Source organism: Podarcis liolepis (assembly GCF_965112155.1).
Source record: "Podarcis liolepis genome assembly, chromosome: 3".
NCBI lineage: Eukaryota > Metazoa > Chordata > Lepidosauria > Squamata > Lacertidae > Podarcis > Podarcis liolepis.
In genome coordinates, this window is record NC_139557.1 from 52,711,980 (window position 1) to 52,729,540 (window position 17,561).

Consider the following 17,561-nt stretch of genomic DNA (forward strand, 5'->3'; position numbering starts at 1 on the left):
AAAATAAATAAATAATGGAGTCAACAACACAGCCAATCTAAAATATGGTGACCAGCAGTGAAACACTCTAGCTGAAGACACATTTTGAAGCTACAATATTGTTCACAGACCTATTTCCTTTGGAAAACCAATAACCTACCTGCTTGTTTCTCATGTATTTAGTGAGGAAATCCTGTGTAATTGCTTCATAAAGTGCAACAGGCTTGAAGTCTTCATAATCCCAAACATCATAGGCCCACTGTAACAGCTGTTTTTCATCTCCAACAAGCTGGCCATCAATAAAGCACATCACGTTGGAAGGATATTCCCATGTTTCCCCTTTTAACTCCTGTGATGAAAATGGCAGTGTTTCAGAATCAGCAGGCATTTAATAGAAAAATTAAACGAAGATTTGCAAACAGGGAGAAAACCCACAGAATAGCAGTTCTATCGGAAGTACCATGCCTAACTTCCCGAAGTCAGGTGTTATCACTTCCAGGAAGCAGAGTGCTGGTCTATGTCTTGGAACAGATGGTGTAATCTGCACCTGGTTCAGTGCAGTGCCCTTGATTAGTGCTTAACTTCTAAGTTCTCATACTAGGGAAGTACTGTACCATATTATTCATGTACCTCTTCCAATGTTCCTCACAATGCCTGGACAATTTGGACAGAACTTGGACTACCTCAACTTTGTCCTGTGAAGCAGCAAGGCAGAGCATCAATCCTGTCAGCAAAACTCCTTGGAATAAGGATGTGGCATTTCAAATATAAGGCTATGGAAGGATGGGGAGCTTGTGTCCCTCCAGATGTTGTTGGACTCTAGCTAGCATGGCCAATGGTCAGAGGAAATGGGAGATGTAGCACAATGACATCTGAAGGGCCACAGGTTCCCCATTATTGGGCTAGACTAGTGTCCATCAGTGGGAAAGGCTACAATCATATTGCTATTAGTCTGTGGGTGCCAGACGCCCCTGTGTTATGCATTTCAGATTCCCCTGTGTGATGAGTTTCTGGGTGCCAGACACTGAACCTACTTGTTGTGTGCTCAAGCACCTATCTGTGCTTGGTATAATGCAGACTAAAGGCTCATTTCCTGAAAAGATGTTATGAGCAGAACCTGGAGAATAAATAAATCATTCAGTCTGAAAATTTCAGGAGAGTGCATCTGCTGTAATACCAAAATCAAACCAATCCACTCTGTTTTGGAAATAAGAGAAGAAGAAATACCCTTTTCTTCTCCTGTAAATATTCATCCCATGCAAACTGCAGCAAAGGAAGCACTTTCGGCTCTGCTATCTTGTTTGGAAAACTTTTCCTCAGGCCCTGGTTATTCAAGAGAAAATGACAATATTAAAAAAGGACAGTACAGATCTCTTTATAATTGCTGGTGATGGAATCAATCCAATCATAACTGTACTTTTGCCTTGTTTATCTCATTCACACTACTGTATTTCCATGGGGATGGATGAGTTGTACTGGTGATGAGTAAAAACCATGGCAAAATATAATAAGGTCAATTCCTTCTCTGTTTACTCCTGAAAGCAGCTTGAACACTAGAATGGTAGTGGTAAAGACAACGAGCTAAAAGTTAGGATGTCCCAAGTTCACATCTTTCTTCCGTCATGAACTTACTGAGTGTTCATTGCACTCTTCACAGTCACACATCCTATAATATGGAGAACATAACAGTCATTGGCTTTACAGGATCAATGTGAGACTTACAATCCCAATTTTCTCCCTATGAACCAGCGTAACCACACACCCTGAAGTCCATTGGCCTTAATGCAGCAGAGCTTTGCTCTGTGTCTTTGCCTGGGCAGTGGCTAGTTTTAGGCCTTGCTTTCCCCCCTTGTTTCCCTGCATCACATCTCTGCCTTCCCACTGGACTACTCCTAAGGTCCCAAACTGATCCTGCAGGGACATAGGGTTGTAGCCAGTGCTGCACATGCAGAGTTCCACTTGCCTGAGAAAGCTTCTCCTTTGTCTCCTCTCCCTGTATGCCTTCATAATATGCTCTGGAGGGTCCCCAGACCCCTTGGAATAAATTTTGAGGCAGGGGGGAGGCTGTAGGGAGGAGGAGAGCAGGGGAAAATCCACTGAACGAATAGAACAACAGTCATCATACAACCATCATACTCCTAGCAAGTCTGAGCACTCTCAGACGTCTCAACCAGGTGTATAAAGATGGATATTTATAAACAGATGTCCATTCTTAATCCTTCCTTTTTCATTCCCCTCAGTGAGTGCCTCCATTGTTTCCTATCTTACCCTTCATTCTCTGTGTAATAAAACTCTCTTGTGTTTAGACAGCCCAATTTGTTTATTGAAGTGTCAAAGGCCACATAAAACAAGAGAGGGTCTTGATGTGCCTTGGAGATACAGACATAATGAAGAAACAGCCTGTCATCAACACAGACGAGCTGCCTGCCACTTCTCAGTACTGATATCCTTGAACATGAATGTGTCATTTTCAAATGAAGCACAGCTAGGAAGCACTGCCGCTGACTGAATTCAAAGAGGTGCAGATTGGAATGTTCCTTCTTCCATGTAGCCACACTCAGAGAGAGATGCGTAAACACCTAAAGTGGTTTAGGAATTCAAGGCAAACACCTGGAAGGTGGACACAAAAGATTTTTGCTACCATACTGTATTAGTTAAATGACCATCTTTTTTTGAATCAGGGAGTTGGACATTTTGGCTCCTTGAAAGCAGAGCTTTCCAAACTGTGTGTCAGCTGCAGTGTGTAGGTGTGTCGGAAAAAAGGTTCCCTGCACTCCTCCTGGGGCTGGAAAGGGGTTAGTTTAACCTCTGCTTTGCTAGTAAAATTGAATTAGTGTGTCGCGAAATGATGCATTTCTAAAAAGTATGTCACCAACATGAAAAGCTCTGCTTTAAAGTCTTGCGGATTACCACAGACTGCAGTTTCAGTTCTGTAGATTAAATGTTAAATGTTAGAGGATAATTTTTATCAAGCAAAGGTTGATAAAATATCAATGATGTGGCACAGAAAATTTTCCAGTGCTTCATTTCTCTGCAGAAAAAAAAATCCATTTCATCTGTTCATTAGTAATGTTGAATGGATGCCAACTGCAAACACAGTATTAGGCAAGTTTGGCAGTTTCAAAATGTTTACTTTGGTTACTGAATACAATGAAAATAAATATATTGCCATTCAAACTGATAATTTTCTGATGCAAATTACCTTATGCAAATTACCCTAATTCATGTATAATTTCTAATTCAAATTTTTCTGGAAAACTTGTATCATCATAAAATATTACAAGAGGGTACTCAGATAAGCCAAATTGAAGTGGCAAGTTTCTTAATTAAGCTTTTTTTCCATTTTTCTTTTTTTTTGTGAGGAGAGCCCATTCCACAATTGTGCTTTGGAAGGATGTGCTTTGTATTCAGCAACTGCAACTATATGTAATACAACAGTTGAGGAATACAGTCTACATAAAGACCACACAAGAAAAAAAAGAGGAAGAATGATGTTAGCAAGTGGCTCCAGTAGGAAGAAAAAAGGTCTGTAACTTACATACCTCTGCTGCACATTTTGCCATGTGAAAGGAGGGTTCTGTGAGAAGCCCTACAACCTCCACCTCTTGCAGCCTCACAGGCTGCACAGCACCCTTTCTCGACATCCTTCACAAAGTTTTCTGTTTTTTCTCCTCTTCTCCTTGCTGCCTCAGTTGCCTCCTTCCCCTCAAACATCCGGGAGAAGGAATAAAAACAATCCTGGTCCCTATAGCGACTCCAATCAGATGCAAGCATTCTGTGCCACTCTGAGTTCTGCTAGCCTGTGATTGGTCCTTGGTTTCTTTAGTATTTCTACAGCACAAGATGACAGAACCAATCACCTTGTAGCTTGTGAGTGATCGTAAGTCCGATGTTGGGGAATGTTATACATTGTTCAGATTTTCCACCTTCTCTCTCTTTTTTACTGCAGTTAGTGAGAGATTGTAACTTTATTATTTTTTTTTAGTTGTGATGCTGATTGAGGTAAGATTGCAGAATCCAAACATTTCACCTAAATAATTCTCATGTTGTACAGGTGACAGTGCCGTGACATATTAAGTTTTGCCTAGCAAAGTGAGATCTATAAAAATGGTCTAAAGTCTCATACAAGTATTGCAGATATCCCCCTTGTTTTTATTGGGTAACTATTTACAGCAGTATTTTGTATTAATTTATAAACCCTTTAAAAAAAAGAACTATTGCAGTTGCCAGTGATCTTAGAATAGCAGATAAGAGCTACTATGATTAATTTTTTTTGGCCCTGCTGTACTTCAAATCATGGCCCTACTTAAATGCTTAGATATATAAATGGCACATTTATTCTATGTAGGCAGCTTGGAAGAATATAAAATTGACAGAGAGTACATTTTAAGTAAGTAAAATATTTATGTACAATTTATTTCGATAGCTGCATTCTTGTTGTACATTTTTGCCATGCAGTCATAATTTATACATTTATAGTATACCACTTTAATTAGTAAGGATTCCTAAAAATCCTGGCAACTGCAGTTCGTTAAGGGTCCCGAGACATGTCAGGAGACTCCTGTTCCACTCCCAGAGCTACAATTCTCAGAGTGGTTTAGCAATCAATCCCTGTTCCCAGGGAACAATGTGACACATTAAGCACATGAAAGTATTCCAGGGTAAAGCAAAAATAATAATAAAAAAATCATTTTAATGCTTTTACAGTTATTAGAACCAGTTTTCTGGATAACTCATAACTTTATTTATTCTTGTAGGAAATATCTAGGTTGTAGATGCGTAACATTATTTTCCATTATTGGAAATATGCAGAAGCAAGTCAAATGAATGTTACTTTTGTAATTGGATGATTTTATAAAATAACATTGCTTTACCTTTAATTTTATGTAAATATGATTTCTAGATGTATGTGCTTCTAATTCACATTGCAGGAGCATAATCAGGAGCATAATCAGAAAATCTGACTGGGGGAAAAGGTTGACACAAACAGGATGCAAATGAGCTCCTGGCTAGGAAGAAGTGTTAGAAGCATGCAGATAAACTACACAGAGAAAAATGCTAGAAGGATGAATTTATGCATTGTTTTTATTTTAAAGGAGAAACAGTTCCATTTCACATACAAGAGTAAATATGCATAAGCATGAAAATTTAACCCTTAACTGAGGAAACAGCATTATTTCCTTCACCTAGTGAATTATTTTTGCAACTGCATCCGTCACAACAGAATTATAAAGTCAGAGGAAGAACTGTTACAATTTGGAAATTTATCCCCCAGAAATTTTTTCTTTCTTTTCCAACTTTCGCTCTTTGAATTTTTTTAAATAACATTCTTTTTAAAAAAATCAATTTAAACTTTGATATTTATGTTGTATTTTTACTGTTACCAATTAAAGAGTTATAGTTTTTAAGAAACCTGTTGAGATTTGTGCCATCTTAAATCTTTGATTATGAAACCATTTTTAACCTAGAATAAAAACAGTCTTGTGTTCTCAAGGCAAAATATGAAGCTGTGTTTAAAATTTAAATATGTGATTAAGGTATCCTGCACTTATTTCTAGCATTTTAAAGTAATTATGTTGTTTTGCAGAAATGATGAATGTTCTCATCTTTTTTTTTTTGCTCTAAAAGCTTTTCTGTTGTAAAAGCTAAGGCACAGAAAGTTTACGATTTGGCTATAACTATACTATCGGCAGAGTGACTAACTGAATCAGAGATTGTTAATAGCTTATTCTCATCATCACATTATATCACCTTCGTAAGGAGAGCATGTTTGAATGTTTACAGAAGGAACATTCTTATGTAATACCAGCAATCTGTGGTAAGGTCCTTACTACACTCCCCAAGGTTTTTGTATTTACTTCACTAGACAGGACAGCTCTCTCTCTCACACGCTCTCTCTCTCTCTCTCGTGTGTGTGTGTGTGTTCACAGAGAGGCGTTCTGGACACATTCCTCCATGGTAGTGAAGAGGAGGATTTGATTGTGTAGCTCCACATATGCATCACCGCATGGTCTCTGGGCAAAAGTGAGTAACGTGACAAAAACAGTCAAAAGATGCACTGATTGCAAGTGACACATTTTTGGTGCCCACCGTATTGCAGAGAATAGGTACATGGGTGATTGCAAACATGATATGACATAATATTTGTCCTTAACTTTGGCTGTGTCAAAAGCACCTCTCCTTAACACAGCTTAGCACCACATCCAACCGTTAAGCATGGATAACACAAGGGTGCCAAGATAACCTGGAAGGTTCTACTTCCAACATTGATAGTATTATTCCACTGGTGCAGACAATGCTGTTGAAGCTTCCTTATGGTCAATTGTATCAGATTTACTTCCAATCTCCCAGAAGAATGGTGGTTGGATGTGCAAACTGTTGTGCAAGCTGGACAACGAAATGAAAAAGCAGAGGCCAAATGCCCATCAAAATGTTTATCCGAGGGTGGCTATCTGCCAACAGTGCATTATTGAAGTAGAATATGAATTCCTCTCCACAACAAGCAGAACTAGACTATGGTCTATTTCAGGTCCAGTAAAACAGTGGTTTAGCAGACTGAGAATGAATGTTATGTCTTCAAGTTCCCTCGCCGCTGCTTAAACAACTGTGTCCGAGTTCATAATCAGAAACTGTCATTTAAGAAATCCCAGAAGCATTGCATTAAGATGCAAGAGAGAAAATAGGATGGAAGAGGGGGATACACAGTCACAACACTTGTTGGTCTAATAAACCATGGCTTACTGTTGAATTTGAATTAGGCCTATATACAACTAGAGTTGAATCATGAATTGAATCGGCAAAGCCTAATGTAAAACCCAAACAAGAAAAACAATTTTCTTTAAGCCTGTAGGTGGCACTTTTCAGGATGGCCTGTCCACACGTGGTCAGAAGTCCAACTTTACTCTTCCATCCTTTTGAAACTACACACATATGCTTATACATCAAGACAAATCTTAAAACTGGATTGGAAATTGTGGTTTAACTGGCAATATTGCATATGTTCCCGCTTGCCATTGTAATGCACATAAATAAGCACAACTGCTTTTTCATGGGGAAGGAAGGAAGGAAGGAAGGAAGGAAGGAAGGAAGGAAGGAAGGAAGGAAAAAGAAAATAATTCCTCTGTAGATATCCAAGAGCAAAGTAGAACTCTGAAAACAAGCACATAATTATACAGTGCATGATCCAGGAGAAGTTAATTTTTACATCCCACCAGCTTAATTGGGAGCAAGTGAAAAGCTCTTTTCCACTGAAACAGCTAAAATGGTTAGATCCCACCAATAACTATTGCAGTAACTATTGCAGTTCAGGCAGAGTAACTATTGCAGTTCAGGAAAAATAGGCATGGGTCTTGACTATGAAATCACCCTATCAATATATATTTAAGTTAAGAAAACATAAAAATAAAAAATACTCAGCTTTACAATAAAGTGAACCATCAGTATTACCAAAATGCAAACTTAAATAGATAGATGAAATATGACTTGGTTTGACGTCATTTCACTTTTGATAAATAAATAAAGAAGCAAAACAGCCCTTATTTTAAAAAGTCTGCCTCTCAATATGATGATCATCAGATGACTGGCCTACAGTCAGAGACTGCTGAGGTGATTCAGAGACATGTACAGTTTGAGTCTGTCCCTTGCTAATTTGAGGAGGTAGGACTGTAGCTTGGCTGATGCGAAACTCCTGGCTAGGCTCCTGAGCCACCTGCAGGTGCTGGCTTGGATGTGATGTTCCTGTGGAGATCTGGAGCACTTCTGCTGGATTCTGATTGGCATGTAGATGCTCCAGGGCTTCTTTAGAGAGTGTGATGACGTGCACCTGCTCAGCCTGTGGAGGCTCCATCTGGCTGCTCACAAGGTTAATATTCTGAATCTGGTCTGCTGGCTCTGGCTGGGTGGAAAGGAGCAAGTTCTGTAGCTGCTGGGGTGGCTGAGTGAGAAGGGTAAGACTGCCTGCATGGTCCGCCATCACATTTTGGGTGCCATCTGCAGTGACAACACTAATACCTTCGCTATGGCTGGGCACAAAATTGATATTGTGCACAGAATCTGTGACCAGCAGCTGGATTTCCTGCGCTCCAGAAGTGGAGAGTTGATACTGCTGCAACTGAAGAATGTTCCTGACTTCGTCTGTGGTGCTGCTGCTGCTGCTGCTGTGGGGAGCACTGCTTGCTTCCTGTAGCTGCTTTTCTTTGATGTGGATCTTTAAATGTGACTTCAAATTGTCTAGGCGCGCAAACTGCACGCTGCACTCTGAGCAAGAAAAGGGCTTTTTGCCAGTGTGTAAGATACAGTGTCTCCTCTTGGCACTGGAATCAGAAAAGGATTTCCCACAAATGCTGCATGTGTAAGGTTTTTCTCCTCTGCAAGGGAAGACAGGTTAGCTTCATCAAGTACGTGAAAGCTTGAAGGATACAGACATTTCACAAAATTTCATGATGCAGTGCAAGACAGGATTACTCCAGTGTACTTATGCTGTCCACATTGCCTTGGTTTGGTTTTATTTCTAGTTTACTAAGTTGGCGTGTAGACAGCAGCCTAGTAACAAGGTGGGCAGGCTACAGTGCAGGCCATGATTTGTAGCTGGCCCACAGAACACAAATTTTAGTATACCTTTGGGGTACAAGGACAGCTTTTAAACTGTTCAAAAAATCCCATTTTGTATTTTCAGCTAAATATGCAACTTCTGTAGTTACAGTGGACATCCAGTCTGCAACAATTTAGACTCAAAGCATTTCCCATAAAAAAAACTAGTTCTTGACATGCAGCGACACAAAACAAAAGGAGGATAGCATACCTGTGGATTCTTATGTGAGTCTGGAGAGAGCTTTTTGCTGTGAAGGACTTGCCACAAATTTCACATGTAAATGGCTTTTCACCTACAAAAACTTGTTGGTTAGTGTAAAAGCAAGATACCACTGTTTAATTAAAAGCTAGCATGATTTTAAAAAATACGCTCAATTACAGTGTGTGGGACTTTGACATCTGAGCAATATCTTACTAACGAAACAACAGCAGCACTCTAAATATCATTATACCAGAACACTGTTTGTGATGGAACATACCAAGAGCTATGACTGCAGAGCATCAAATATAATAGCAGCTACCACATATAGGGAGTATTCTCGCTGTAGGGAGATAATTGTGGCAATAAATTTGGGATTAACTGGAAAGCCTGTCAGAATTTAAAGAGCACTGGAAAAGAAGGGACTCTTTTTCATCTAAGTAATATTCAACAAATCTCATGGCTAATCAACACACAAAAAAGAAGAGAGGTAGAATCCATCATGCTCTTCTTCCTCATCAAAGTCGCTTTGGATGTCAGCAGCTGCATCAAGTATTCCTTCTATACTGTTCCTAAAATGTTGCTAGACAATATGGAAGGAATTCACAGTGCATGCAGCTCCTTTTCATGCAAGCATTGCTTCCCCTGGAAGTCGAACCTATGCCAGCCTGGGAAGGAATACAGCATTGTGGCTTCCTTCCACACAGCTTAAGTCCTTTAGTGTTGTTGGGAGGTCCCATACCACTGAGGTAACATGAGAAGGAAGCTTACAGAAACGTTTCACAGTATAACACTTCATTTTGTTGAAAAACAATGCTTTATTTGGTTTTGGTGGGGGGCGTTGTTTGAATGATTGAAAACTGCTAATGTTTTATATAGCCTTTCTTCTTTTTTAAATGGCACAATATATTTATGTTTTTAAATGTAAGTAGCTTGGAGACTTTCTTACAAACAAGTGACTAATAAATCCTACAAGTGCTTATCCATATTTCTTTTTTGTCATTTTGCTCATGGTTTTCAATCACATAGCCTCCACATCCCTCTGTTCTCTAAAAGAAACTCAAGGAGTCTGCTTTGTATCAGTAAAGTCCTGCACATTATGGATTTGGCGCTGTTTAGGATTCACCAATCCAGATTAAAATCCATTTCAACCACATTTATTCTCTGGGGCATATTGCTGTCTCTTCCAATTCAGCTGTGCATCAACATTCCCAATGTGAATATCAATTTGTGCCTAGCTGGTGCTAAACTCTCCCAGTAGGAGGGCAGATCTCTTATTTGACCTGACACTAACTATAGACTTGCGTGTTCCAGCACACTGCTATGCCCAGAGGCCAAACCCAAAGGACAGCTGTCTTTTCTCTGAAAGAAATATGGAGGGGCATTACCTGTATGTGTTCTTAAATGTTTCTTTAACTGAGCTGCATCCATGAATTTGCGATGACACAGGTTACATTCCGGCAAAGAATGGCCTTATTACAAAAAGAAAAATAGGTATCCGTTATCTTTTCTGAGTCTATTACTATTATTTATTAAAATGTCTGTCCTGCCCTTTGGTCCAACAGCGTTGTCAAGGTAGCACACAAACATACAAATCTGACATATCCCGAATCAAACCAATGCCATAGTTAAGAGAAGCAACACAAGGCAGTTATAGAAAGAACATTATTTTCTGGTATTCAGAGAGATTTGAGTTGGTTAAATATTGTTTCCATCACAACATTAGTTGTTTTAAATTCTACTGACAGCAGAGTATTAGAGAGGCAGTAGAACATTAAAGTTCACATAGGTTTCTGTGGACCAAAAGGATCATGTTTGCCACTCCTAGCTTACCTCTGGAGCCCAAGACCAGAGGTGCTACACACATATAGGCACTGTAACCCAATGTGTATAGGTTAGAACATCATGAAGAATGTAGAAGCATAAAGCACAAGGAAATTCATGCTACTTTTAACTGTGCTTTGGGATGGAGAGGGGATGTGCAAAGTTGTAATCATACATCTCCCCCACTGGGTAATGCATGGGAGCAGTAGTTGCACTCTTCACAAGAACTCTTCCTGTTGCACTCTTCCTGTCCATGCTTGTACTCAAAGTCACCTTGAGGTGGTATCCTCAACTCTGGAATAGCCTCAAAGATGGGAATATTCAAGCTAAGCATTCAAAAGACTCACATTCCTTCTTAGCATGGAACTAATATATAAATACCCTCTGATAGCTTGATACAGTTATTAAAAAGAGACTCATTTGAAAAACGTAAGAAAGACAATGTGCTAAAAAATTTCCAACAAAATCCACCACGCCTCTTAAATTTGTTATACCTGTGTGAACTCTGTAATGACTCTTAAGTTGTCTCTTTTGGCTGAAGTATTTTCCACACTGATCACAAGTAAAAGCCTTCTGACCTGAAAGAAAAACAGAGGAGTTTAGAAGATATTTCAAAGAAATCACAACAGATATCACTGCATAGCTTATATTATGTTTAGTCTGGGTCTTACTCAAACATACAACTAAACACCAAGCAAAAACAATCCTGTGCATGTTTATTCAGAGACAGGTCCCCCTGTCTTCAATGGGGCTTATTCCTGGGGGAATTCAGAGAGCCTTATATGTGTAATTAACAGGAAAGTTACTCACAACATGTGGTGATGGAGAACAGCCTAGAAAGCTTTTTAAAAGGATTCAACCAGTTCATGGAGGATAAAGTCTATGAAAGGTTATTAACCTTACCAGCTAAATTGAACTTCTGTGTGTAGAGGCAGTATACCAGATGCTGAGGACAAAGCATTAGGAATGATACCCATTATGTTAGTCATACATGGAATAGACCCACTGAATTCAACAGATTTCAGAGGGCCCATTCTGAGTACAACTTAAGTTGGATATCAGAATTAGCCAAACCCTTCATGTACTACTTTGTAAGGGCCCAGAGGCCTCAGGCATTCTGCAGTTGGAAACCATGTTGGGCTTAATGGATCTAGGAACTGATCCAACCAAACAATTATTTGCTAATTAATTTACACTCTTAGCACAGCTAAAATGATCTTGACATTACCTGTATGAAGGCTCATGTGCTCCAGGAGTGAATGTTTTGTTGTTAAAGCCTTACTGCAAACAGTACAAGTGTATGGCCGTTCTCCAGTATGCATTCGCTCATGAACTTGGAGAGAGTGTTTCTGGGAAAAGCCTTTACCACATTCACTGCACTTAAACGGGCGCTCCCCTAAAAACAAGGTACCAGGTTTGTGAGTGGCAAATAGTTAGACAATTCAAGTTGACAGAAAGATGCTTCAAACCACATTATTTAAAAGAAAGCCCCAAACATTTTTTCAAAACTGTAGGTTAAGAAAAATAAATTGAATGGTTATCATGAAATCATTATTAATAACTTGATGGTATTCAAAGTGCTTCACATACTGTATTTACACAAATCTAATGCACCATCAAATCTAATGTGCACCTCAATTTTCAAAACCTTTAAACCAAAAAAGTGTTCAGCGGTTTTTCAAGCTTGAAATCAAATCTAATGTGCACCCACATTTTCGTGACATGATTTGGCCCAAAAAGGTGCACATTACATTTGAGTAAATATGGTATGTTCTCAGGAATCCTAATAACTGCCCTGCAAGATTGCTCAGTATTAATATTATCACACTGCCAATGGAACGGCAAAGAATCAGGGCAATGCCAAAGGCCACTGACTTAATCTATGGACTTCCTGATTTGTAAACCACAGCTATACACACTATTGTAAGGATCTGTGTAAATTTATTAATTAATAACAACAACAATTATGCAATTGTATAAATTCAGCAGTAACATATATGTTTTGCAAAATTTACCAATAAGTTATACAGCAGATGATGGAAACATTAGACTTTCTTTTTGCATTGCGACAGCGCCTGCTGGGTTCTTCAGCTTAGAAAGCAGACCTTCTCAGACAAGATGCATTGGGGCAATGAATGATCATGACAATGTGAGTCCACTGCCATCCCCATAAACCATAGCAGCTGGCCATTATTGCATTACGTTGCAGGGAGGGGGGGAATATTCAGAAAAATATTATGGAGAAAGCACCTTCATCAGTTCCTCTTCTGAAAGTTAAGAGCTTGCCAAAGTTCTATGCTGAAGTTTTAATGAAATGTTTTGATGAATAAATTCGGTAAAAGATTATTCTACAAAAATCAAGCAGTATTTAGACAACAGTATTCTATGCTATGTGTAGGGACGCGGGTGGCGCTGTGGGTTAAACCACAGAGCCTAGGACTTGCTGATCAGAAGGTCGGTGGTTTGAATCCCCATGACGGGGTGAGCTCCCGTTGCTCGGTCTCTGCTCCTGCCAACCTAGCAGTTTGAAAGCACATCAAAGTGCAAGTAGATAAATAGGTACTGCTCCAGTTGGAAGGTAAATGGTGTTTCTGTGCTCTGGTTCGCCAGAAGTGGCTTAGTCATGCTGGCCACATGACCCGGAAGCTGTACGCTGGCTCCCTCGGCCCACAAAGCGAGATGAGTGCCACAACCCCAGAGTCGGTCACGATTGGGCCTAATGGTCAGGGGTCCCTTTACCTTTACTATTCTATGCTATGTAAATATTTTGCACTGTTCATGCAACAAAATATATATACACAAAAAGGAACATCTGAATGCAGTCTATATAGAGTCAATAGCTGCTTTTCATATCATAAATAGGATGTTATTTGGCATATGGGTTTTGTTTTCTCGACTTTTGGAGTGTGCAAAAACATTTTTTCTGCTACTGTTTATAAATTTAAAACGGACTTTTTGTTTAAACTATCTATCTAATGATTTTTAATGTGTGATTTCATCCAATTTGTAACTGGATTGATTTCATTAAATTTATATACCTATATAACTGTTAAATCATTAGCCTACGGTCATGCAATAAAAATTACATTACACCTTAAGAGCTAGCTAAAACGTTTCAATAAAAAACACAGTTTAAGAAGCTTTGTGGGCTATGGTATGCTACAATTATATTACTGAATGAAATAAAATGCTTAATAGTACCTACCCGTATGACTTCTCCGGTGAATAGCTAAAAAATGGTTATATTTAAATACCTTCCCACAGTCTTTGCACTCAACTTCAGAACCTGTACGTTTTCTTCTCCTATCATGTCTCTTTTTCAGCCCATTGTCCTCTTCATCACCAATAAGTTTATAATCTCTTAGCTTGATAGACCGCTGTATCCTACGTTTGCTGTAACGACTCTGACTGGCCTGCATACTTCGGCATTTAGGATCATAGTTCTCATCTTTTTCAGTGGAGACACTCACCACAGCATCTGAACTACAAGCATGATCAGTATCTCTTGCTTCTCTGCTTACAGGAACCTCCTCATTGGAATCTCTGTCTTCCACCACAGCATCTTTATCCATAAAGTTTTGCTTATTGTGAACAGAGTTGTTCTCTCTTAACTGAGCATCTTCAGCAGATGTCCCAAGTTTTTCCTCTTGGATATTCTTCACTTTTCTTGGTCTTCCACGTTTTCGCTTTGGCGGATCTTCACTTTTCTTGTCATTTGTCAAGGCAGCTACTGTGCCCCCATTAGTAGGCGTGGCAGATAATGCACTGCTAAAATTCTTCTCTTGTTCTGTGTAAGCCCTTACTAAATCGTTCACTTTGAGGAGATGAGCTGTGGCTAAAATCTGCTCTGTACTTTTTTCACTAGCTTGCAGAGAACCAGTGTAGATAAACTCCAACAGCGCACCAAAAGCATCTGACACCATTCCTTCCAGCATATAGATCGACTGGCCAATCTCTCCCTCATCAACAAACATCATGGAGAAATATTCACTGCTGGCAGCAAGTAAAGCTTTGTGTGCTCTAAAGTGAACATTTTCTACAATTAAAGTGATATCACACAAAAAATCTTTTCTCCTCTGTTCTTCAAAACTGGCCAGAATAGTATCTCTGTGAACTTGTGAGTGGATGATTATACGCTTCTCAGAAGCATCAGGAACTGCTGTATCCATTGTTGCTATAAAGAGAAGAAAGGTTGAGAAACACTGCTGTGATTCAAGGAGCTTCTTCATGATTGGAAAAGTTCTCGTGTATGCACATGGGGCAATTACAGAACACCACACAGAGCATTAACTGCTGTTCTGGAGGATTCCCGACTCTCCTAATGTAGCTTGGAAGTTAGCTTTTTTATCTCTCCCTGTTGGTTTGGATGCATGGAGTATTCCTCCATGACGATAGGAAGCTGCATTGTACTCAGTTAGACTATCAGTCCATCTGTTTAGGGAAGTTTTTAATGTCAGGTGTTTTATTGTGTTTTTAATATTCAGCCGCTCAGAGTGGCGGGGGAAACCCAGCCAGATGGGTGGGGTATAAATAAATCATCATCATCATCATCATCATTATCATCATCTAGTTCAGTATTATCTACACCAACTGGCAGCATCTGTTCCGGTCTTCAGAAAGGATACTTTGCTTGGGTAGCTATACTAAGGAAACTATTCATATTGATCAAGCATTCTTCTGCTTAGAATTCTCTATTCCTGTTCCCAATAAAGGACCATGAGACAAAGTAATTCTGTTATAAATAATGTCTCTAAAGCAGCCTAAGGTTCATCTGGTCCAATGTTTTATTTCTATTAGCAGAAGGCCAGAAATTCTCAAACAGAGCTTGATGGTGACAGAATTAGTTGCCCCAGCATCTATACTTGAACATGGAGACTACACTTGGCTTTTATGGCCAATACCCAACGACCAACTCAACTACTATGAATTTCTCTATGCACTAAAGTATTTAAGTATTTCTTGCATTCATGGTAAGAAATGCTTACCCTAGAAGACAGAGTGTTGTAAGGAAAATAGTAGCATTAATACTGTATGCCAGAAATGGACATAGCCTTTATCTGCAGTCATCTGCATGTGCCATCTACTCACAATACCATCACTAAGAACATCAAAGATATCAAGTTCTACGCATTCCCCCCCAAAAATTTATATCACAGTTCCATAAAGACAACAAGAGTATGCTAAAGTTCCTTCCAATGAACTTGTTCCAGGAGGGAAATATCTCACTAATGAAAGAACAGGCAAAACTAATTTTCTCCCTTATTATTCTCTAAACTCCTCCCACCTAATGACTTCCATTGACAACCAATGAGAAAAACAAAAACAGAAGAAAAGGGAGTTATAATGACGATGATGATAGCAGAAAGATAAAGAACCGGAAAAGGGAGTAAACTTGCCCATTCTTTTCTCTCCTTTCTCCAGGCGGAGGTGTCTGTGTGGGAAGAAATCAAAATTCTATCCTCTGTCCCTTTTTACTTTTCTTGACAATAAGCAGAAGTCCAACAGGTGATGCTTCTTCCATCACGGTGTGGAGATGCCAAATACTAGAAAGGCTCCACTTGGCGAATTCCTACTTCTTGGGCGATTATTAATTTAAAAGACGCAAGAGCCTTGCCAGGAAAGACAGCGCTGGCAGCCCAGCCCCACACCAGAAATTGCTGTCAACTAGGAGCAGGACAAGGGACCACCCTGACTGGGAAAGAGTGGCAGGCGCAGGAGCATGGAGGGAAAGGGGAGGGGGGGAGGCTGAGCCCTCCTCGGTGGAGACAGTTATCAGCGCTTCAAAGGGAAGGCAGACTCACCACGCGCGAAGGAGGCTCCGGACCCCGAGCCCCGTGACAGGCAGTTGAGCAAGAAGCCGAACGCGCAGGCCAAAAGCGGCAGCCGCGCACCCCGGAAGTGACGTTAGCGCGGAGCAGGAAGTGGGTCAGAAATCCAGCGCGCGGCAGTGGGCGGAGCAAGAGAGGAAGTTCGCTGCGCTGGACGAGAGCGGCGGGGGAGACTCCGGAGGGCGCAGGCGGCTAGGATGGTTCGTTTGCTGCTCTCAGGCAGTCAAGCGGGAGCTGGCCGTGGAAAGGAGGCACGTCTGGCGTATTGCTGCACCGGCAGGGATAAGTCAAGGGCGGGCGTCCCGTCCTCTGCCGCTTCCTTCCCCGAAGTTGGACGGCACAAGGCAGCTGACTGTCACTTGCTCGCCTGCAAAAGCAGACGTGGAGGCGGCAAGGAGCAGCAAGCCTAGCCTCCACGTTTGTTCGTCTCTCGGGTAGGGATCGGACTTGATTTACGTATAAGCTAAACAAGCTATAGCTTAGGGCCCTACTCTCTTGCCCCCCCAAACGAAAATAACCTCGATGTACATTACCAAAATATCAGATAAAAAACAAATAAAACCTACATAAAGCAACAGTGTTTTTTGTTGTGCAGGCTCCTATGATGTAAGTACAGTGATACCTCGGGTTACAGACACTTCAGGTTACAGACTCCGCTAACCCAGAAATAGTACCTCGGGTTAAGAACTTTGCTTCAGGATAAGAACAGAAATCGCGCAGCGGCAGCAGCAGAAGACCCCATTAGCTAAAGTGGTACCTCATGTTAAGAACGGACCTCCGGAACGAATTAAGTTCTTAACCCGAGGTACCACTGTAATGGGTCCCGCCTGCCAGCATGCTCCCTAAAATATCACTGGTTTGCTCATTTCTATATACAGTGGTGCCTCGCAAGATGAAATTAATTCGTTCCGCAAGTCTCTTCGTCTTGCGAGTTTTTCGTCTTGCGATGCACGGTTTCCCATAGGAATGCATTGAAAATCAATTAATGCGTTCCTAGGGAAACCGCCTTCAGACCAGGTCCGGGGACAGTCTGTCCCCGGACCTCTTCTGAAGGCTGGGGGGGGGGGGACAAGGGCTTTTCTTCCCACCCCCAGCATTTTAAAAAACCCCGGGACAGCGGAGGACTTCTCCGCTGTCCGGGC

The 17,561-nt window shown here is 40.6% G+C and overlaps 1 protein-coding gene across 2 annotated transcripts; it reads right to left on the minus strand.

Annotated features, from left to right (window-relative positions):
• Positions 1–287: 287 nt before the first annotated feature.
• ZBTB24 (zinc finger and BTB domain containing 24) lies at positions 288–16,545 on the minus strand. Of its 2 annotated transcripts, XR_014524770.1 has the most exons (8): positions 16,393–16,545; positions 13,797–14,765; positions 11,820–11,987; positions 11,086–11,169; positions 10,156–10,239; positions 8,780–8,861; positions 1,207–1,302; positions 288–328 (listed from the first exon to the last, which is right to left on the minus strand). XR_014524770.1 is itself a non-coding variant. In XM_083497782.1 (7 exons), exons 2-7 carry the CDS (start codon positions 14,758–14,760, stop codon positions 7,520–7,522), a joined length of 2,208 nt encoding a protein of 735 aa, XP_083353908.1. In that variant the 5' UTR covers positions 14,761–14,765; positions 16,393–16,544; the 3' UTR covers positions 5,047–7,519. The 2 variants fall into 2 exon arrangements, 1 of the variants encoding a protein (XP_083353908.1); XM_083497782.1 differs by lacking the exons at positions 288–328; positions 1,207–1,302 and adding an exon at positions 5,047–8,345 and having other exon boundaries at positions 16,393–16,544.
• Between the last annotated feature and the right edge of the window lie 1,016 nt (positions 16,546–17,561).